Source organism: Paralichthys olivaceus, chromosome 4 (assembly GCF_024713975.1).
Source record: "Paralichthys olivaceus isolate ysfri-2021 chromosome 4, ASM2471397v2, whole genome shotgun sequence".
In the NCBI taxonomy this organism is placed as follows: Eukaryota; Metazoa; Chordata; class Actinopteri; order Pleuronectiformes; family Paralichthyidae; genus Paralichthys; species Paralichthys olivaceus.
The window spans coordinates 7,997,478-8,020,336 of record NC_091096.1 but is presented as its reverse complement, the minus strand read 5'-3'; the positions used below and the strand labels follow the sequence as shown (position 1 = coordinate 8,020,336).

The following is a 22,859-nucleotide window of genomic DNA, read 5'->3' as shown; positions in this document are numbered from 1 at the left end:
CGATTTCTCATTCCTTCGGTTTTTTCAGAAATTATAGGAGGATCATATACAGAGGCGAACTGGTTCGAAAATGTATATTGTTATCAGACAGGGTACAGTGTAATTATAGATTAGCCGAGTTAATCATAAGGGATGTGAGTCGTGGAAGGTCAGGTGCATCCACTGAATCACAGCATCTGGCTGTACAGAGGAGCGGGGCGTTAAAGCTTGAAACGTCAGCAGCTTCAGTGTCAGCTCCCTAACACAAACACTCCTTCTCTGACAGATCCCAAACACACCCTCACATATCTCTCACGCCACAGCAGCAACCTACACCTACAGTTGATTTCACAGAGGCAGTGGCCTTTGTCTACATGGGCCCGGGCTGGCTGTCATCGATCTATTCCTGCCGTTTGAAGAGAGGAAGACACTCCCTGGCAGACCGCAGATATACGTACAGCTCCACTCTCCCGACAAGTTGGCATGTGCGGAGAAACAACAGCTTATTGCTCACTTTGTGTGCTGTTAGCCCAGTCGGAAGCAATATTCCATATTTTGTAGAAAGAAGCGGCAGCAGCAGTCAGTTCAGCTGCCATGCGGCACCACAACATTTTGAAAGATTACCATAAAGAAATTTGATGTTAAAACAGCCAGATGGATTTGTTTACCTTGTTACAAAGCAAACCTTATTATGCTGTCACCTCCACTGGCTGCAGAGAAGAAAGAGGTGCTTCAGCTTTGTGGAAACACAAGTCAAAGAAATGGGGAAAGAACAGTAGCGCTGTCGCACTTTGTCAGCACTGTTCAGTCGGGATCTGTTGTAGCTTAGCAGACGATTGTACAGTAACCTTGGCTCGGGGTGCAGGGTATCTAGATGAATTAATTACTACAACTGCTCATCTGTGTTTTCCATAGGCTATATGCTAATTAATTAGACAAACACGACGTAGAGCCAAAACATGCCCATCAGGAGTGTTTTAATTGGTTCAGCACCAGCTTCAGTACCAAGGGTGAGGGACACGTTCTATGTCTGTGCCTCTGTTGTTTTTGGGAGGACCCTTTTATGGGCTTTACTCATCACTGCTGAGGGATTTATGAAATCTAACTGAGGGACACGCTGAGGGTAAACTGAACCAACACTCCGCTTATTAGCACTTCCTCCAAATATTATTACAATGTTCCACAAAAAAATACAGTGAAGAGGGTTTTTGTAAAGTGAAGAAGGTTTTTGTACAGTGAAGGGGGTTTGTCCTTGTGTAAAGTGATAGCAGTTCTAAAATGATTTTATTTAGGATTTTAATAATCTGACTGAGAGGGTAGCCTCTAACAGACTGTGAAGGTCACAAAGGAGAAAAAGAAAAAAATGGGCCAATCTTCCTTCTTCGTGCCAATCCTTGTATGTACAGCTTGATATTTCACGGCCTGCAGCGGAGTTGAGTCAAGTTTCTTTTTATGCAGTCCATATTTCCACCTGCACAACCAGTTTCATCAATAAAGCTCAAGTGCACAAGTTCACACCTGGGCCAGAGACGGTTGTATAAACCAAACAAGGACACAACTCTGTGGGAGATTAATAGTCATGGCCCATTTCTCTGCAACCTGTTTCTGAGCCCTGGGCAGATGAACTCTTTGCCTGACCACCTTTCACACCAGAGCAGGAAACTGGAGTCTCTGCAGCTGTTGAAAGAAATGGAGGACGGAGCAAGTACCTCGTTTGTCTGAGCCGTCAGCCTCTCAAATGACTGATCTTTTGGAGTGAGAATGGCTAAACTAAATAAGCTGGTGTCTTTCTGTGTAATAAACATTAAGTCAATAAAACATCTTATGAAAAAAAGGCAATAAAGAAACACAGGTTGATGTATTTTCAATCCAATAAATCGTGTTCAAAGACTTGACACAGATAAAACTTTCCAAACACACTGTTGTCCATCTGTATCAAGGGCGCGTCACCTGGGACCCAATGCCTCCAAAGACGTCCCACTGACCCACCACCTCCCCCCACTTCGCCCAGCAACAGGCGATGAAACTGACTCCAGTCATATATCAGCCTGGCTGGATGGGGTGTTTATTATTAAGGCACAGCAAGGGATTGACAAAGGGAGAAAGCAACAGAGGGAAAGATGGCAAGGCGGTGGGAGCAATGCAGGGGGAGAGGAATTAAGGCTGGCAGCAGAGGAGGAGAGAGGGAGGAGTTCCAGGAGGGAGGGAGGGAGGATGAAGAGAAGAGAGGAGAAGAGTTGGGTGATGTGCAGCGCAGAGGGCGAGGACTGTGACATGGCTGCCAAGAGTCTGTCTGTGTTTTTTCTTTATGTTTGCATGCATGTGTAAATGAGTGTGTGTGTCTGTGTAACCAAGTGTCGGCACAACCAACAAAAGGTGAAGGAAGGATAACGAGAAGCTAATGAAGAGAGAAGGTGTTAGAACAGAAATCAATGTGGGGTGTTGCTGGTTTGGTCGGGTGCCCTCCCTGCCCCCTGTTTGCCCACCCCCTCCTCTCTATCTCCCTCCACCTCTGAACCCCCTCCATCCCCCTCCCAGCCGCCCTCGCGGTGTTGTTGATTAATGTGGGATGAGGCTGGCCCCGAAACAGAAGCTCTTTTCAGTGCTGTCACACTGGGGAGATGGAGAGGCAAACTGTGGCCAAGGTGGATTTAACCACAACCACACACACGCACACACACACACACAAGATACACTTTTGACCAGGCAGAGCCCAGCACGCCATCAAAGCCCTGGTATCTGCCCAGAGATTCTTCTGCCAGCAATGCAATGTGTGTGTGTGATGATTTTCTAAAATGTGTGTTGTATGTCAGTGTGTTTGCACAGTTGTCAGTGTTTGTGTGGGTGTATGCACTTGTATCCTACACAGGCATTTAAATGTGCATTTGCATATTTTTGTGTAAGTGATAATTTTTGACAACATTTTAAATGTTCTCATTGTCCTTAGTGTTTTGTCAGCCTTTAAATCACATCAAAGTTTATTCATGGCCATTGACTTGAGTATTTCCAGATTTAAAATGTAATTTTATTCAACTTAAATAATTACAGTATCGTCTGTGAAATGAGTTCTTAAGGGAATGAGCAGTTGCAAACATATTAAACTGACTCAATAAAATGTTGGGGTTTTTTTATTTTAAAAAAGGGATCATATTAATGAACAGTCGAATTAAGTAATTTTATTTTAGCATGTATTTAGAGGTAGAGACTTTTTCACAAAATGACATTGAAAATAGGACATTACTATCTTTCCTCTTTTATTTTGAAGATAGGTTACAATTGCCTTGATCAATTTTAGGGAGCCCAGACCACCCCCTTCGTAACGTGGGGACCCTAGGGTTCCTAGGTCAAGTGCAATAGAATCTATATTAAATTGTTCGTTTGTACTTAGTGCAATATGTATACTTAATTTACACAAGTGGTAATTGAATTTAACACACTAGTCTACACAATGAAGCACTCTTTAATTTATTTTATTGTGTTCTATGCTGCAGTTTTAATAAAGCACTGAAATGAAAAAAGAATTCCATCAAGAACCACTCTAGTTTAGTATGACTGATTTATATGTTGTATGCGTGGCCATATTACCAAGACTTTCCCTCACATGCCCTTAACTCTACCAGACAATATCAGTGCAATGGCAGCTAAAACACGAACCTTGAAACCATAACCGGAGTGGCTATAAAAGCTATCCACGCCTGATAAATGCGGAGACATAAATTCCACTTTCCCTGCAGGAAGAGTCAGTGAATTGAAAGACGTCCACTCTGTGCGCTTAGCATGCTAAACCACAAAGGCAACGGAGCGGAGATGTCTTGTTTTTCTGGTAAACAGATCTAGTGAACCAAAGCAGGAGAGTTTTCCCCACAGGCCCCCTAGATAACATCTCCGTGTGCTGTGACCATCACATCACATCCCAGCAAACCAAACAATAACATCCTTCAGGACAGAACCTCTGCTGAGTCTGTTTATGCTCCTCCTGTCTTTCTTACTGTCTGATTGTCCCTCTGTCTTGTCTTGTTTGAGGTGCTTTCCCGCAATGCCGATCAGTTCAGGACTGTGACCAGTTCTCTTTCGAGTCTGACACTTGCCACATTCTGGCCATATTTAACAAATAATCTGAACTTTTGAACCAAAAAATTGGAGCAATAAATCCAAATTGAGCACAAAGCCTGGCAGTGTGATCATAGTCCTACCGTCAAAACGTTGGGCCATTCAAACTATCAAGCATAAATACTGTCTTGTGAATGACCGACGATTCAGTCTTTGTAACAGCAATTCTCACTTTCACAGCATGAAGTATGAAAAAAACATTTATGTCGCAAGGGAAGGGAAAAAAACGGGACATTTTGAGCAGTTTGAAGACAGCCTGTCTGCTTTTTAGTGTTTGTCTTTCTCTCTGCATGTATGCTTTGAAATGAGTGTGGATAATGCCTGCATGTTTTTTATTTCTTATTTGTCCATCTGCTTCCTCTACTTTTCTTGGCATCCCCACTTCTCCAACAAGGCAATCTTGATGTTGTTTCCTGTTACCTTTCTTGACCCGAGGTCATAAAATTGCATCTTCACAAGGTGGTTTTGCTTTTCCTGCAGGAATCTTGAAGCTATTCCAGACTTGCCTGCATGTATACCGCCAGGCAGGCATCCACTTACAGGAGAAGGATGAATCAGATTTCAGCACTGCACCTTCTCTTGCATTTCAGTGTGTGTGAGTGAGTGTCTATGTACGAAGCGAAGTAGATAGATTTGGCTGCTCCTAAATCGAGCGTGTCAAAGTACACCTGGTGATAAAGACATAGGGGGATCGCTTGCTGAGTTGTGAAAGTCATCCATCTATGTCCGTCATTCCAGAGCTCACCTCCCTAAACTCCCGCATGGTTGAGGTTGAAATATGCCTGCGTGTGGGAGTTTATGTCAGAGAAAAGCAGACAAAGCAGGAGTGGAAACAGATACATATTAGTACGGAGTATATGTGCACAGTTTGGTTTATGTCTGTCACTGAGGTCAAAAAGAACACCAAGAGTTAATATGTGTATGTGCATGTTTGTGTGTGTAAGTACCTTGTACGTTCGGCAGGAAGGGTTGAAAGCATTTGTTCCACAAACAAACAAAGTGTCATCATTTTGCTGCAGGAGAACTTTGATGAAATTGTGACACTCATCCTTCAGGGAGCACAAGGGGGGAGAGGAAGACAAGAGAAAAAGAAGAAAGGAGGTTCATGGTGACATTTGTGTCTTTTTGCTTAAGATGTATTTACACAGAAAGCCACATGTGGCTCCTTCTTTTCTGTCTTTTGAAGTACAAGTGAAACAAGTGAGCAGCATAAAGAACATTGAGCTGGCAATCATGAAATTAATCATTTCCTCTTGGTACTTCAAGATAGATTTACAGCATATTCAATTTCTTTCTGGAACAATAATGAAATCAATAAAAATTTTACACAGTTTTTTGTTAGGATTGTGCAATAAATCCAGAGAAAATACAATTATGCTGCCACTGAGAGCAGAAACTATATGAAACACAAGGACTGTGTTATTGCACCTGCAGAGTCGCCTCTTTGTGTTAATGTGTCGTGCATATGCGTGTGAAAGAGGCAGAGAAAGTGTGTGAAATTACATCTGATACAGCTTGTCTGCAGTGTATAGAGTGTGACTCGCTAAAAAAGTGTTTGGTGAGGAGTGGGGTGACATTTGTTCTATAAATGAAGTTAAGGTGTAAGTACAGAAGATAATGTGCATGTATGCTCGCGTGTGTTTTCTCTACCTTGTGTTTCCCTTTCATTCTGCAAGTGTCCACGTCTGCCTGTCTGGACTTCCATGTCATTTTCTGGAAATAAAAATAGATGGAAGTCAAAGATAGAATGAGAGCAGAGGGTCAAAAAACAAACAAGATTAGCATTGACGAAGGAGACAAAAAACAGAAGGCACCGTAGAGCTCAATAACCAATCGATGCTGTGATCAATAATCATCATCTGAGATTCCCTGTCATTGATTCTCCTAATGAGGCACCTGCTCTGAGGTGAACTTTACTCCAAGAGCCGATCAGAGATCAGTTTACCTCCTTGAACTTTAAAATCTCTGGCGGATAGGAGGAAACACAATACTGTCCACGGATCAGAGCAGAGTCTGTCCAAGGGCAGAACCCGCCTCTGAGCTCATTGCTGTGGATTGATAGGTTGACTGGCCATCACACACACACACACAGACAGACACACACACTCACACTCTCTCTTGTGTATATTCAAACACACTACCTTGGCCTGTGTGTCAGTGCTACCAATATCTGTCAAACAACTGAATACACAAACGTATACACCCTCTTAGGCTGTCACACACACTCATCAGTCAATACTAAGTTATATCTGGTTTCTGCAGCTACACAGACACACACAGACACATATAAACACAGACACACCCCTCTTCGTCTCTGCCCTGTGTGGCCAGAGGGTCAGTGCTGAGGCGCTGGTTCAGACCGCTGCTTACTCGCCACTGTTGTACAACATGTTTGGAGCTCAGCCACTGATTAAAGACCCTCAGCCATCAATCAATCTGCACGTCTCCCACCAGGCTTTCATCTGCAGCTTGCTCTCATTAAGACCCACTCGTCGGGCGATGACATTGAAGTGGATGAGGTGGAGGGATGGCGGGTTGCTGTATACTTGAAGACGGCTTTGTTTGAATTCTGTTTGCATGTATTTTGATAAGGGCAAGTGATGCAAGCGAGGAGTTGTTGGAACAGCGGTTGGAATGAAATGGAGAGTGGGATATTACAGCTGAGGGCCTGTGTAAATATGAAGCTTTTTGAATGATCTGAAAATATACAATGAGCTCTTCCTCCCTCCAATTCTCCTCCTCCTCTACCTACTACACCCACTTCCTCTCCTGTCCTTGCAGCTTCTGCAACAAACCAATCAGATCCTCTGCCGTCCCACTGATGAGCATGGATGACGCAGGCGTTTCGCGAGCTGATTGATTGGATAATCTTCTTAAAGGGGTCACCATGGCAAGCACACCAAGCTCACACCGTTGAGCGGGTGAGTAAGACTGCTAGCTGGCACACGTCAGCGGACACACACGCATACACCCACGTGTTCACATAAACACACAGTGGCTCTTGGAGCCAGGTTATTAGGGTTACGTTGTCAATCACGGCACGCCGAGAACAACATGTCCTCGAAAGGGACAGACGGCTCACTCACCTTACTGAAAAAGATCTCGTCACCGTTGGCAGTGTCTGTGTCCACCGTGTATATGTGATCCCTGCATTTGATGGAGGGGGGGTTGAGGGAGAGAGAGAGAGATGAGAAGATAAGAGGTCAGACAGCAGCAGACAGTCAAAAATTCAACAAACAATAAACCCATTTCTTCGCTTCCCTCTGTTTTCCCCCTGCAGGCAGCAAACAACGACAGAAAATGGGGCTTTGTGTAAACTTTGTTCAAACTTCAAGAAATGACAATAAACAAAAGGAGGCCAGAGCTATTTGCTCTGTCAGACAGAAACAGTCAACAAAGGTTTAGAGAGCTGTGGCGCAGGCCCGGGGACAAAAGCCTCTTTGTCCCAGAGAAAGGTCTTGAGGGGGGGTGAGGGAGGAGGGGCAGGTTGAGACGGGAGGTGCCAAGTCACTCAGAGCTGTTCAGGTCAATTAAGCCTAGTGTTTGAGCCACAGGAAATCTATACTAACACTCATTATAGCTCAGACAAGAAGACTTATGTGTGCTGGCCTGGAAATATACAGGCTTCTCTTTTATTACAAAGTCCAACCATATAGGACTCAGCAGGGCATATGGAAGACATAAAACCTACAAGGGTTAACTACATCTCAGACAGACGCACCGGCTGGTTGAACAGGCACGCCGCTACACCTACTTACTGTGGAGAATTAGGGTGCAGACGGGGAGGGAGGGTGCAGCGAGAAGGGGTGGAAGGTATGGAAGTAGTGTGAGCGGAAGAAAGAGGGAGAACCAAAGGTGACCACGCCAAGCGCTGTGACCACTTTAATTTGTTGGAGATTAGCCGTTGAACGTGTTTTTAATCAAAGTGTGTAACAGTGGCATCGTCAGACTTGTGGCTTAATTACGTTCCAGATCCCCATCCTGCGCTCAGCCAGCACAGCCCGCCTCACTCTCTCATTAACTAAATCTAATAAAGTCTTTGGAGGAACAGACATCTTGAAATGAATCCACTTATATCACTTTCCTGGGGGCCACTGCCATCTCCTTTAGGATAAAAGCCAGTCTGCTGCACGTTATCAGCCGAGATGCTTAAATTGAATAATTAATCTCTGAGAGCAGTTGAAATTAAGAAAGCAGTGCGTGTATTGGTGGGAGAGAAAATGGTTCATGTGACGACACAAGTAAAATATCTGTCAGTGATTTTTTTCAAATTGTTTTCTATGATTACTTCTTTCCATGTCTACTCTAAAATCATTCAAGGTGAAGACTGCCAGCCGCTTCTTTTTCTTCTTGATATTGTTTAATATCGCTTCAACTTGTTGCAATTGGTCCAAAGGAAAAAAACGTTTTCCCTTCTGCAAATGAACCGGCCAATGGTTCAGTTTGATCCAGACCATCACCATCTCTTTTGGTTGGACTAAATTTATGTCCATTGGTTCTGACCTTGGTCCAAGGTGCAGCATATATGGTTAAATATAGAGGTTTCAATTAAAAATAACTCATTAATAATTATTTTTAGGCTCTTATCAGTCTTTATGGATGACATCAGCTATTCAGAGCCTGAACTAAATTTCTGAATGTTGAAAAGAAAAATGAATAAAACCCTGTTCTTTGAAATCAACTGAGAATAAAAACATTTTCATTTGATATTAAGCCATGAAAAGGAGAGGAAGTTAGTTGTAGGTCACTGAGATGCTTCCTATGGCCTTTCTAAATTCAAGTTCACTCACATTAGCAAATGCCAGATGCTGCCTGTCACCGTGCAGTCTGCCATGAGTAAAAAATCAAGTATTTCATGCCAAAACCGCAAACTCCACTGTAAAATGTTTCTTATTATGGCTCTCCAGTTGCACTACCATTGCTCTACTCTCGCTAATTGATCTGGATTGAATTTCCAAGGCTCCTGAATGGCCCGTCTGTCCTTCAGTGCTTTGTTCACCTTGCCTACAGGCTAACAGGAACGACTCAGGTCACGTGGCTGACGTAAACTTGATTATTAAAAATGGAAACTGTAATTTGTCAAAGATAAAAAAAAATCCATACCATGAGATAAAGCATGCACATAGAAGAAAAGAAAAATGATGGGTGATAACGGTGATGGATGATCTCACTGAAATGTTCCGCTATGTCATCCAAAGTTCAGCAATTTGTTCATTTAACTTAATTTATATCTTTTATATTAAACTTCAAACTTTATATTAAAAAGACAAAACCAAATCAAAAGCCATTAAATCAGAGGATTACTTGGTGGATTTAGAGTAATCCCATGGGGTATTTTACTACCGGCGATTTTAAAACAGCTCACAAGTAATGCGTAATTGACTGCCCCATTATTTTCGCTGGTAACCTTCATGGCTATACGCTCCCTGTCCTGGTGCCGACAGCGTCCTCAAGGGCCAAGGCTCTCCAGCGGCAGGGTTTTCGGTTCCAGCAGAGATTAGAGGGAGCCAAAGCTACGAGGCGTCCCTCAAACATCCTGACTGGAGATGGTGGGGGACAATGGAGCGGCTGTGTCTGTGTCAACACCAGCTCTCCAAACACACACACACACACACGTGCAAGGACTACCCCTCCTCCTCCTTTACCCCAACATGCTCAAACAAACACACTCATGCACCCTGTAGCCTCTCCACCACCGCACCTGAACTCACATTACAACATCACTTCCCCCTGGTGTGTGACTCACATCTGACTTCTGGGTGAAAAACTGAGCGAGCAAGCGAGACGGGGTCTTCAAGGACGACACTGGTGGTATTGTATGTTTGCAGATCATTAACTTCAAATCGAATATAGTTAATGTTATTGTGGCCCATTTGCCAAAGCAGTTTTAAAATTGATTTCCTGTAGCTCAGAGCCTCAGCCGCTCTCCACAACGACTCTGGAACCCTCTGCCACCTCACATCTGGGTTCTCTTGAACTGTTCTAATCACAACTCAAAACACATCTGTTTAGATCAGTCTTCTCTGTGTAACATCTTATTTATCCCTCATCAGATTTTAGCTCTTGGTTTTACTTTTAGTCTTTAGACTTTTACTCTTGTGTTCAAATATGATGCACTGTTGGGTGTCTATGCCTCTTAAGCTGATTTTATCCTTGATTCTACTTTTAACTATCCTTGTTGTTTTGAAAGACGTTTTCCTCCTCATCTAATTTTAATGTTTGGTTTTACTTTGATTATTCCTATATTCATGATTATCCTATGGTTTCCTTTGGTTTTCAGAAAGGCACTGTGAAGAAAAAAGTATTAATATCATTAGTTTACAGGCACACAGTGAGTTCTGTGTATTTAAATCAAAAGAGAGTTGAAACGAAACTTGAAATGTGTGATCCCTCACATTACTGGAAACTGAAGCTATGGCTGAATTATTTTTATAGTTAATTAATCTGCCCATATTCTTTCTTCTTTAATAATTTAGTTCATATTTTCTTGTTACATACGACAACATCAGTCCATTGTTTATTTTTTCTCCACCATGGGTTTTACTCCCTCCACAGATGGATACATTTATACTGGAGAGATTATTGTTATCTTGTTTTATTTTTATTTTACTTTTTTCAATTCCCATTGTTTTCAGGACACTGGTGCATGTTTCCCAATCATCTTATTCAATATCTTTAGCCGCTCTCATGCAGAGATCTTGATATATTACTGCTCACGCTATTAAGCTTCCTTCAAAGAAAATGGCCATATTGCCCCTGCTGTGTGTGGGGTTTCAGATCGTATACTGGCTTTGTGGAATGAGAGGTTGTGACATGTAACACAACAGCATCTGTGTCCTGTCCCGCCATTCTCCCTTTTACATTGACGTCGGTTTGACTCTATATGACTACCATTGCTGCTGGAATTCCTATGTTCCACAATTCCCCAATTCCTATGTTCATACTTTTTATACAGACTGGTGAGGCGGTGGAATAAAGGCTTAACATCCCTGTTTGAACAGCCTGAGTGAAAGTTGGAGTTTTGTATCAAGTCTCTCATCTTTCACCTTCCTTCAGATATCACTCTCTCTGGGAACACCTCAGGGTTTCCAAACTTCTGATCTGGTCAGTTCAAATCCGTTTCAAAGACTCAGTCCAGTTCTCTCTCGGAGCTCTGATCTATGATTCAAGCACCATGCAAAGACGGCCGTGTCATATTACACAAAACATAGGGGTCTATAGGGTCTGCGGTGTTGAAATGCAAAACACTGTGAGACTCTGCCGAAAACAAAAAAACTGAAGCCGTTGATAACTGACGGGTGCAGAACATTGGCCGTCAATGTGAATCACTTGGCGTGGGCTTCGTATTTCCCGAAATTCTGTGACAAAAAAAATGTGTGAGTACGATGGAAGGTATGCAAATATCCTGTGAGACACAAATATGGAGGACGGGTACAGACAGTGAGAAAGAACTGAAAGATCGAGGCTAGACAGTAGACCAACTGAGTGCGGGCGAGAGTGTGAGATCGAGTGCAACAAAGTGACATAGAGGGTCTCCATCGGACATGTACCCATGCATGGCCATGAGAACACAGGGGCTTTGTGTGGAAGAATGTCGTTTTCATAACAGCGCATTTCTTTTGGGGGTGACCACAAGCCAGCTTGGTCCATCTGCTGGGCCTTTGTCAAACTATCTCGCATTCCAGTAGCAGAAAAGAGAATGCGATTAGCATGCACCCCACACCTTGTGCCACCACCCCTCTTTCCGCAAACTAAATGCCTGTGCGTCCACCCTCTGCTCCACCTCCCACCCTTTCTCTCTTGTCATCCACTTCGCCCATATTCCTCTCTCTTAATAATTGGATCATGGGTGGTATAGAGGAGGGCCCATTGTACGTTGTTTTGGCTTTCACTGGTTCAAATCCTCTTCACAAAGTAGAAGGGAGGGAAGTGGGGGAGCCAGCAGGCACCTTCGGGCTGTGAAGGGAGCGTTGAGGCTCTGAATGGGCCAAGGGCATCAAGAGGCCCTCTGTGATGTGGTGGCATGAAATACAACAAGCCAGAGTTCACTCACCTCAGAGCTGAGGCAGGTTGTTCTTTTTGAAGGTTGAACTTCTCATTTCTACGTTCCCACCACAATTCCTTTTGTGTGATTGTGTGTTTTGTGCGTGGTTGGGTCAGTGGGACATGTTTTGAGCACTCACATTTAGCACAAACTTGGTGGAAGGATGCGATATGGGTCAGAAGAACCCCTTTCAATTTTGGTGTTGATATGGATATAGGGACGGATCCATGATTTTTTAAATCACTTTCTTCAACATTGCATTGTTCAACATTTTCACCCTCCTCCCAGGGAATAATTAATGAATCTTCCTAAAAAAATAAGAAAGATGTAGAGGACTGATATCTATGAGCGTGTGTCATTTGGTGCAGAGTGATTGAATTTAAGGAAACAAGGAATGGACTTTACTAACTGAGTTTCAGTGCTTAATTTCTGTTCATGAATTAACAATTTGTGTAACTAACAGAACATGCCATTAATCACCAGGTTATCTTAAATGCACAAAATCAACATCAATCTTTTTTTTTAAATTAAAGCGACAAGAAGAAAACTATAAACAAAAAAATTTAATGCTACCATAAAAAAAAGGGTTGCACTACAATTCCTTATTGTTCTGGGCATCATTGGTAAACGCCACCTAGAACTTAAATTCCTGCTATTACACTAACAGGAAACTAATTCAAGAGCTGTCAGGCTCTGTGATTTTGGATAAATTACTAAAGCTGTTAAAAACTTTGGTCCAAAAGGTACTTTTATATTTTTCCTGGAAAGTCATCACAACTTTTAATTCAGGTGATTATGATTACTGGAGCTGCAAGCTTTGTTTCAGAGTGCGGACGTGGCTAGATGGCCCATGGTGCAGCGAGGAGAGGGATAGGAGGCAACCGTGTAATCCCTGTCATTAGTGGGTTTTAACAGGATTTGGTGCAGCTACAATAATGGAGACTCTAGTGGCCTCCGCTGCGAGACCCAAAGAGACCCGACAGGGAAGAACAGCGGCCACAGAGGCTCGACTGTTCTGGAGGACTCAACTGAGAGAAGGTAATCTGGATTTTTACTGTGTGTGTGTGTGTGTGTGTGTGTGCGTGCGTGTGTGTCTTTGTGAGCGCTAATGACAGCCACAAATTTTGTTCCCTAAACTCTCACACTCTCACACTGTCTCACTCTTCCAAACTCGCATTCTGTCTCTGGTTCCCATGCATCCCAGTCTCATAGAGGGGTGTAAACAGAGTGTGGTTGGTGTTACCATGGTAAAGGCCGACTGTGGGCCAGGAATGGCGACTATGCCCTGCATGTGGAGAGACCTGGGGCATGCTTGCACACACACACACACACACAGATAGAGATACAGAATGTATGGACTGTCTGCCTCATTCTCTTCATGCATCTTCTCCTCATGTCTTCACACCCTCCCCTAACTTTGAAGAAAAAATCCTGTTTCATACAACCTGAGACTCATTTGCAAAGCTTTAGCCACCATTCCTTTAACATTGTACTCATCATGTTATTTTCTGAGACCATTACAACGTTGCAAAAAAGAAGTCAGATGGGGCAAAAAAACATCATGCAGCCCATAATACAGATTTCACAATTTTTTGCTTAATAGAAAAATAAAATTGTTATCCAAGCTTTCCATTTCAAACGTCCACACTCTCAATTCCTGGTTATACTTTGCACATGCACATTATGCTCTAAAATAGCTACTTGGATAAGTGAGAACTGATAAAGTTGAGGTCTTGCAATCTACTATCTGCTCTCAAAGAGATCCAGTAGCTTACAAATGGTTTCTAATGGTATTCTTTGGACTCATAGCAATGAGTTTGATTTCTCCAAGGCAAAAAAAAAAGTCTTGGACACATCTTACTGATGTTACATGACGAGATGCTTTGATCAAATCCTTTGAATAGTCACAGACACACACACACACACACACACTCACACAGTAGAGAACAGTCACTTGCTGTGGTTAGAGCCATTATCTCCCCCTGTAAGAAATGAAAGTTGTCTGTGCCAGCAGCTTATTACTTACTACCCATGGTTATGTTTGGTTAGGTGACCTCTAACCGCTGTAATAATTTGGATGAGAGCAGAGGAGGATGCTGTATCCAGAGAAGTCAGGATGGTCAACAGAACTCAGGACATTTCCATTTTATATTCAATAGTCAATAATGATTATTTTAACTATGACCATTCCACAAAGTTAACTGTTTGTTAATTACTGTAGCCATGTCAATGAACATCCTCTATAACCTTACTTTAACACAAAACACAATATCATCCTCAATAAAGCCAATTAGTTTCTGTGCTATTAAAGTAACCATGACGACAAAGTTCCGGTACACCTGCTGCTGTATGGGCTCCAACTACAACAAAAGTTGTACTCATTAATCACATCAGAGGCTAGGGACAAATGACCTATGTGGTACTTCAGATTGAAGGACTTGTTGGTTACAGCTGCACACACAGCTGCACACACACACACATACACACACACACACACAGATGTCCATCCACACATAGATATTTTCTACAGCAATCAGAATGATAAATCTCCCACTGCACTATGATGAATTCCCTCTAAATGCTGTGCATGGTGCAGCCTGAACATGAAATATGGGTCACTGTGGAACCCTCCTGTGTCCATCTCTCACTGCATCAGGAACACTTTATTACTTTTAGTGAACGTGACTCTGCTGCTGTACACCTATGACATACATGACAGCAGACACACATCAACCACTGAGGTTCTACTTATTAATGTTCATTACCCGTGCTTTAATATACATCCTGTCTCAGTTATTACGGACAATGTGTTGCAAATTGCTCCAATAAAAATTTATTAAACTGAATCCCTGTGCTCGGCTGAATCTCGTTGTTAATCACTATGATTTAAAACATAAACACCTCTAGGTTTGATCATAAATAACTTCTTTTTTCATTTGTTTTAACAAATGAGAGAAACTCAGCTTTTTAAAACCAAACAAACGTCTCCTTGTCGGAGCGGTCTGATATCTCATCAGGCTTAACTGGCGCCTCGGGTAATGCACCTGATGGAAACTGAGACATGGAATAAGATTCAGAATATTAGGAAACTACACTAGTCATGTTCTGAATTCATAATCAACACTCAATAGGAGTCTAAGAGGTCTAAAGATAAGTTACGCATATTGGAAAAGCCATATGACCTCATCAAAAGAGGCCATTTTGTTCAATCACTGCACATATAATAGCAGAGACATGGCTGTAAAAGGAGCAGCTGATTCCACCAAATCAATACATTTCATTCAGGGCTGAAAACTTTGGATGAATTATCAATCACTGCATCTGTTGCTGAGTTCTTCAGCTGCCAACAACTTGACACTTTCCCTCTATGGATTAAGCCACTTTTGTCTATTTACAATTTCATCAGTTGCTATGTTTGCATGCAGCTCACAGTTTAAAAATCTTGTGATTTTTATTGCCAGTGCCAAGGCGGGAGCCAAAGGGATTCAATACACTGAGGAACGATTCAAAAAACAGCCTGAAACAGTGTTGGGCTTTGGACTACATTCACAGTGGCCATCTGCAAGCTGCTCTACACCAAGAACTGAGGCTGACTCGTCTAGAGGCATGATGGCAAAGCTGCATGATGCTGGCCCCAGAATAAACAAGTTATTTGACGGGACGACCATCATAAAAGCAACTATTGATGTTGCTCAGTTTTTTTCCTTCAGCATTGTTGCTTGTTTCGTAGCAGAAGTCTTGCTGGGTTGGCTGGCTTTCACATTGATTTCTGAAAGTGGTGATTGTCTCCACAGTTTGTATTAAACTGTTTGTCATTCAACTCTTACATGTCTTCATCGATATCCTCTTAGCGCCAGTGGATCTTTGTGCGCAGGCCGTCATTTGTGTCCATTATATTGACTCCACCATTCTTCTCTGTGTCAGGATCAATGGTGGTCATCCGGCGCGGTCTAATCTGAGGCGACCATTCCAGTTATTCCGGGATCAAATACTCTACACACGTGTCAGAATTCCCGTCCGCTTCATGCAAGCATGTAAGAGTATAGACGCACCAGGTGAAAAAAGCAAACGCACACATAAACACTTGCATAACTCACTGTGGACACGATCATGGGCTGTAGCACCAACGCCCACAAGCGCAGCAACACATGTTCACCATCACAAATATATATCTATGCAAACACATACCCCCACCCCACACAGCCCACTCATGAAATCACTGTTAAATCCCCTGGACAACTGGTCAGCATACTAAACTGGGCGACAGGCACCTTCTGTCGTTCACACACACACACACACACACACACACACACACACTCTTATCACACCCTTCTAATAAACCCTCTGTGTCCCCCATCCCCCAGGCCCCTGTCACCCCATGTGGAGCAGGTGGGCGACAGGCAGACCAAAGCCTCCGGTGCCGACCCCCCTCCCAAACTCACACACACACAACCACACACATGCTCTCTTTTACTCCGTTTTCTTTCTCAATCTCCCCGCACCTTGTTTTAATGACCACAGATATGTAACAAAGCTGTGCCACTTAAAGCAGCAGCCACCGTCAGCTATTAATTTGACATGCTTGGGAGGAAAACAAAAAAAGACCCCTATTGTGGCTTTCAACAGTACCCAATCAAGTCTGCCTCTCAATTAACTAGATGGCAAACAGCAAGAACAAGTAGATACAGATCTTTTTTTACTGAGACTTTTTCATTGCCGCCTTGACGTTATACTCCACAGTAACACTTAAACCTGCCCTGCCTGTCAATGCTTCAGGCCTGACCCTGGCTGTTTCTACAGAGCCACGAGGTGAAGCAACACAAACCATTCTAAACTACTGATGAGAAGCGAGAAGACAAAATCAATCTCAATGGCTCCAGATGGTGTAATTGAGCTATATCATCTCAAAGAGTCACACAAAAATAGGTAAAAAACAGACTGACGGATAGACTGAAAGCAATAAAGGCAGGTGACAGACATGGGGAAAAAGCGAACCAGACAAAGAAAGTCAAGAGTTGTAAAAATCGATGTGCGAGGGCAACTGGTCTGCCAGCAAATAAAGAAACTCAACTTCTCTTCTCCTCCTGTATTGTGATTTATCGACAACACAATGTGGAATAAGGTTGTTTGGATATTGAGCTTAGACCCGAAATATAGATTAAACCAAGTTGTCTTTTCTAAATAACTGGAAATGATTTTAATTATGAAACCCTTTTTCTTTTCTTTTCTTTGTTTAATTCATCTGTAGCTTTCATTTGAGTAAGTGTGAGTGGCTATGTGTGTTTGTGTGAGTCCGTATGTCTGCCTGGATGTTTGAAAAGCAAGGCACAAATCTGCAGAGACATTGTTTGAGGCTAAAGAGTTTTGGCAGATGGCGAGATGAAAATAGAAAACAACACTGAAGTAACGGGAGAAAAAGTCCACTTGAAAAAGTCCAGTCTGTGGATTTTCTCAGAATTGGTCCCTGCTGATTTGTCAAACTTTAAAAGTAAAAAAGCTGGGCTCCACAGTTCAGTTCGATAGCCAGACTGCTGTTGATCTAACAGCCTTCAGCCGTTAAAAAGGGATCACATGTTAACGATCCCCAACTGGCAGCAATTGATGAGAATCATTCATAGCTTAAAATCACCTTCAGTTAAAGCTGTAATATGAGACCAAGGGTTCAATAATGCTGGTTGTACCTCGCCTGCTCAGTTTGATTGCACGTTTATTCCACAAAGAAATGTGTTGAAACTTGCAGTAATTTGAAGTGTCTTCTTGAATTTGTCTGAAAAAGCAACACTATCTGAGAATTACCACTTTGCTGTTGTATGCCTCCACCAACCAAAGCAATTTTTCTACATCAATCATTTGTTTCAGACTCATGTGAGGTCACCGAGACCTTTGACCACTGAAATCTAATCAGTTAATTCCTGAAAGGTGGTCTTGAGATATCATGTGGTCTTGAGATATCATGTGGTCTTGAGATGTCATGTGGTCTTGAGATGTCATGTGGTCTTGAGATATCATGTGGACTTGAGATATCATGTTCAAGAGGCGAAAAACATGATTTGTGATCTCACTGGGACCATGACCTTAGACCACCCAAATGTTAATTTATGAGTCAAACTTAATATTTTAGCAAATTGTGAAAGGATTCTTTTGAGGTGTTGATCAGTTTAAAAGTTCACAAGGGTTTTGTGAGGTAACAGAGACTTTGACCTTTGACCACCAAAATCTAACAACTTCATCTTAGAGTCAAAGTGAACATTTGTGCCAAATTCTAAGAAATTCCCTTTTAGCGTTCTTGAGATATCTTGATCACAAGAATGGGATGAACAACCCAAAAACCTCATACCTCCGTTGGCTGTTGCTGGCGCGGAGGCATAAAAATCTGACCACACAGCTTTTATCACTTACCTGGCAGCAATGTATATCGTCCTGTTCATGATCATTATGAGCTGGATGTCCAGTTTGTGCCGCTGTGTGTTGTTCCTGCCAGGTTTGTGGCCTACAAATGCTGGATACTGCTTTGTGTCTGCAAGGAAAAGACAAAAAAATGATTCCAACTTACATAACTTATAAATAAATTAAGGATTTTGGAATTCATGAATTTCAAAGCTTATGTCAGGAGTCTAACAGGTTTTAGGTCAAATGTCAGCCCATGTATCTTATAGCTGGATGAGAAAACGCTGCCACAATGGTTGGCTGAGCTCCTCCTGTGATCATAAATTGGCTAAAAATGTGCCGCATTGTACCATGCAGTCGCTCTATTGTCCGTGACTTTGGCTGAAAGTGCTTGGTTTGAATAAATAGTCTAATAGAGGAGCGGGACGTAGTGAGGGCGGCTGGCTTTTGTTTCAAGCTCTCCTGGCTGCGACATACAACAAATACGCCCGGAGAGGCTAGAATGGGACGGGACAGAGGGAGAGAAACAATGACTATATCTCTATAGCCTGCCACAGCATTACCACTATCACACACAGAATTAGGATTCCAACAGAAAAACAGCAGATTACCCTTTGATGTGGGGTGGGCTCTGTTTCAATGCTGCTCTAAGTCCTTCAGTTTAAAGACTGTGATGGCCAATCCTCTGCCACCAAATTACACTCCATGCCCTCAAAATGCATTCAGTGTAGGCGGAGGTGGGGGTGGCAGAGGAGGCAGGGGTCGAGAGAAGGAGTGGAAGAGCGAAAGGATAGAACAAGAGACCAAGATACATAAAGGGGGGTTTTGTAAAAAGGAGAAGAGGGAAGAGAAGTGCAGGAGAGGGAGCGAAGGAGGACTTGTGATGAGAGGAGGGACAACGCACAGAAAGAAAGAAAGAAAGGAATAGCATATACTTACAGTTGCCGTGTGAGATGCTAATGGGCTCGCTGTCTTCGGGGAAGCCCGCCCCGGCTATTTGCAGTAGCGTGAAGTAGAGTAACAAGGCCTCTGACCTCATGGTCGCACCAACACTGCTGCTGCCGCTGCTGCTGGTCCTCTGCTACAGATTTTCCTCAGCCTGTGTTAAGTAAGACAAGAGCAGTAGACAAGGAGGAGAGGGAGGTAATGGAGAGGGATGACGAGGAAGAAATGGAAAAGAAAAAAAAGAGAGAAAGTTTATCAAACAAATGTGTTTTCACCTGACTGCATCTTCGATTATTATTATTATTATCCCTCCTCAGGTTCTGCCTTCATTGTGTGAAACAAAGAAATGCAAAAGCCAGGAGGGAAGCTGAGGAGGGATAGATAAAGGAAAGGTTTAGCCAAACAAATTCAAGTCCACCTAAATTGGGTGTAAGTGCTTTTTGCGGATTGCACAGCTAATTGCAATCTTTCAAAATATATTAATAATAATCTTTTCTTAATATATATATATATGCATTTTTGATGACTCAAGTGGGCTGTGTTGCAAGCGAAACAGAATTAATTAGATGAGGTAGGTAATATGCGTCATAGATCAATGTCAGGCAGAGAGGATCTCTGTGCTTCTCTCTCTCTCTGTGACAGTGGAAGGGTTCTTGTTGAGATTAACCTGCTGTAAAGTAGGAGCAGCACCAGGGGATGGGGCTGGATGGCAGGGCAGGTAACTTATTTCCCACTTGTCAGTCTCCTATATCCCCCATGCCAACGCCTACATGCTGATGACCACTACATAAAAACAAGATATTTAAGATTCACCTGGAGGCTTTTCTTGCTGTTCTCTTTATCAAATTAAAGGTTATCTTAAAGGTTATATAGCCTATGTATACAATCCATTAATAAAGCAGCCAAACAGCTATATATACTGGAGTATTGGCACCCTGAGAGGGAATGAAATCAAAGTGACCAGCATTACCAATATCAATGGATTAGTGTAGTACAATGTATATGATCCAAACCATGTGATCCAGGTTTCTCCATTTCTTGTTCTGGTAGCCAGACTCGGTTTTTGGTAGCCAGCAAGGCTGCACCTAGCTTTTATACAGTTTAAGGGCTACACAGAGCGCAGCACAGCGATGCCGACCATGCTAGCCGTGCTAACTAACTGCAACTGTGCATCCTCAAAAGGTCAGAATTGCAGAGTTGTGATTCTGTGTGTTCATGTGCTTGGAAGTCAGAATGTGGAAAAAACATGGACGCTGTAGACAAAATGTGTATTCATGTGTATTCTTTATATATTTGCATAATTACGAAGAGCAAAGAAAAAGGATCAGATGTGACTCAGTCATTAAAACCTTTAAATGCCAAGTGTATACTCAGTATAATTGTGATGACTGTCCATTTCCTGTTTTTCTTATATACCTTTAAATCCTGGAAAACAGGATGTCCTCAACAAGGTTATTTTCTAGTGTAATGTTTTCCTACAGAAGTGGATTTTATAGCAGATGCCCTAAATCGTGTTGATCTAATGTTTTCATTGCACAGACCGTGGCAACTGAGCTTTCCCTACTGCAGTTTGTGACAACAAATTACTCCCATAAATCACCCAAGACAATTATTGCGTCTGTAATCTAATCAAGAATAAAGCATTTAATTTGCATAAAACACCTTTTTTTCTGTCTATCCAAAGCTGTAGGGGTGAGATGTTGCTGGGTAGATAGAGCAGGGGGGATGCTTCAGGGTTGAAGAATTGAATAAAATAGTCTATTTCATTTTCTCCAGTCTGATAAAAGTTGTTTATCCCATGCTGTATTCTGATTCGCTATTGTACGTCCGATGTGGAACGAACAGGGGAGAGGAAGGAGGGAGAAAGAGAGAGAGAAAGGGAATTACTTTCTCTTTTCTTTGTCATGTCTCTCTCCCTCCCTCTCTCCCACTCTGTCTCCATGCTCCTGTGAATCTCATTCAGGGGAGGAATGAAAACACTATTCACTAGGAGAATCACTTTAACACTGAGGAGAATACCAATACTAAAGCCTGGATACGACCTTGATCTCACAAGCCGTCTCTGTTGCCCTCCCTGCTTCCTCACTCCTTGGCTTATTCCTCTTATACCGAACTCTATGTTTTTTGAAAAGAAAAATACCAAAATGGATTTTCCCACCACACTCTCACCTTTATCATACAGCAAAGGTTGACTGAGCTGTACTTGCACCAAGAAATTCCAGATTGGAAATGAAAAAAATTGGCTTTTTTTTGCTCTCTGCATACAGTACGGCGAACCACTGTGGACGGCTGAAATATTTCTCTGCTGAACCTTGACCTGGAAGTCCTCCAGTAATTGACTGATTGATGAGCAGGAAGTGGCACGAGGCAGAGAGGTTAGCCCTGAAGAAGCTAACACGGTGAATGACGGATGGAGGTTGTACTGACCAAGAAAGCGAGATGTGGTTTTGCTCTAAACTGGAGTCAAATAAATGGGAATAACTTTGAAATGACAGTTTTAGATAGAGCTTACCCACAGTGTGTCAGAATCAAATGAGAAACTGCAATGGCTGCTTCTTCCATCTGTACAGATGATGGGCTGTTATTACCGCCACCAAGGAGATTATGTTTTCACCTGGGTTTGTTTGTTTGTGAGCAGAATTACACAAAATCTTAGTGCAAAACTTTGTGAAAGGTGTATGGGTCAGGGAAGAAAGTTGGTAGTGGATCTAGGTCAGTGGTCAGATCCAGGATTTATTTTTACTTTCTTAAACATTGTGTGAAAAGGCGTACAAAGGGAATAATTCATGTATCAAGGTGAAAAAAAACCTGTTGGACCTTGCCAGAGGTATGTGCTCTACGGAGTGCTATTCTAGTTGTTTGTTGAAAGTATTCTTAGATTTTTAATCATACTCCAGATATTTATGCTGCATGTCACTAGAATCAGTGACTGCTGAAGGCAAGGCACATCCTCCATCTATATGAGTGAGTCGTAACAGGTTGCTAAAATCTGTTAGTCCAACCATCTCACACTGCCTCCTGTGATACACAAAATAAATTGAGCACAAAATTGCTTAAGTGAAACCCCTAAACCTTCCAGTGGCCCTTTTATTACCAGCTGCCACACGTGAGTAACAGGAGGGCGCGAGACACAGTCTGTCTTTACCGTATTACGCTCTTTTTATGGAGGAGCAAATTGCTTCCTTGTGTGTGTGCGTCTGTGAGTGTGTGTTGATTTCTGAACAAAAACATCACTTTGTACACACACACACACACAAACAGAGAGTGTCAGAGAAACACACACACGCACAAAGCAACAGAGAAACATACACACACTAAGAACATAAGAATCCAGGTATCGATGCTTAAAACATGTCTTTAAACTCCAGCAATAAACTATCCACTTCCAAATGCC

General features: G+C 42.5%; 1 protein-coding gene across 5 annotated transcripts in view; it reads right to left on the bottom strand.

Annotated features, from left to right (window-relative positions):
• The window catches only part of sema6a (sema domain, transmembrane domain (TM), and cytoplasmic domain, (semaphorin) 6A), a 103,423-nt gene that overhangs the window by 39,319 nt on the left and 41,245 nt on the right, over nucleotides 1-22,859 (bottom strand). For all 5 annotated transcript variants that reach the window (XM_069523540.1, XM_069523541.1, XM_069523543.1 and 2 more), the window contains exons 2-6: nucleotides 19,460-19,619; nucleotides 18,533-18,650; nucleotides 7,176-7,236; nucleotides 5,740-5,802; nucleotides 5,037-5,138 (exon numbers count right to left, since the gene is read on the bottom strand). In XM_069523540.1, the coding sequence (XP_069379641.1) occupies nucleotides 5,037-5,138; nucleotides 5,740-5,802; nucleotides 7,176-7,236; nucleotides 18,533-18,650; nucleotides 19,460-19,559 (444 nt within the window). In that variant the 5' untranslated portion in view covers nucleotides 19,560-19,619. The remainder of the gene's footprint in view (nucleotides 1-5,036; nucleotides 5,139-5,739; nucleotides 5,803-7,175; nucleotides 7,237-18,532; nucleotides 18,651-19,459; nucleotides 19,620-22,859) is intronic.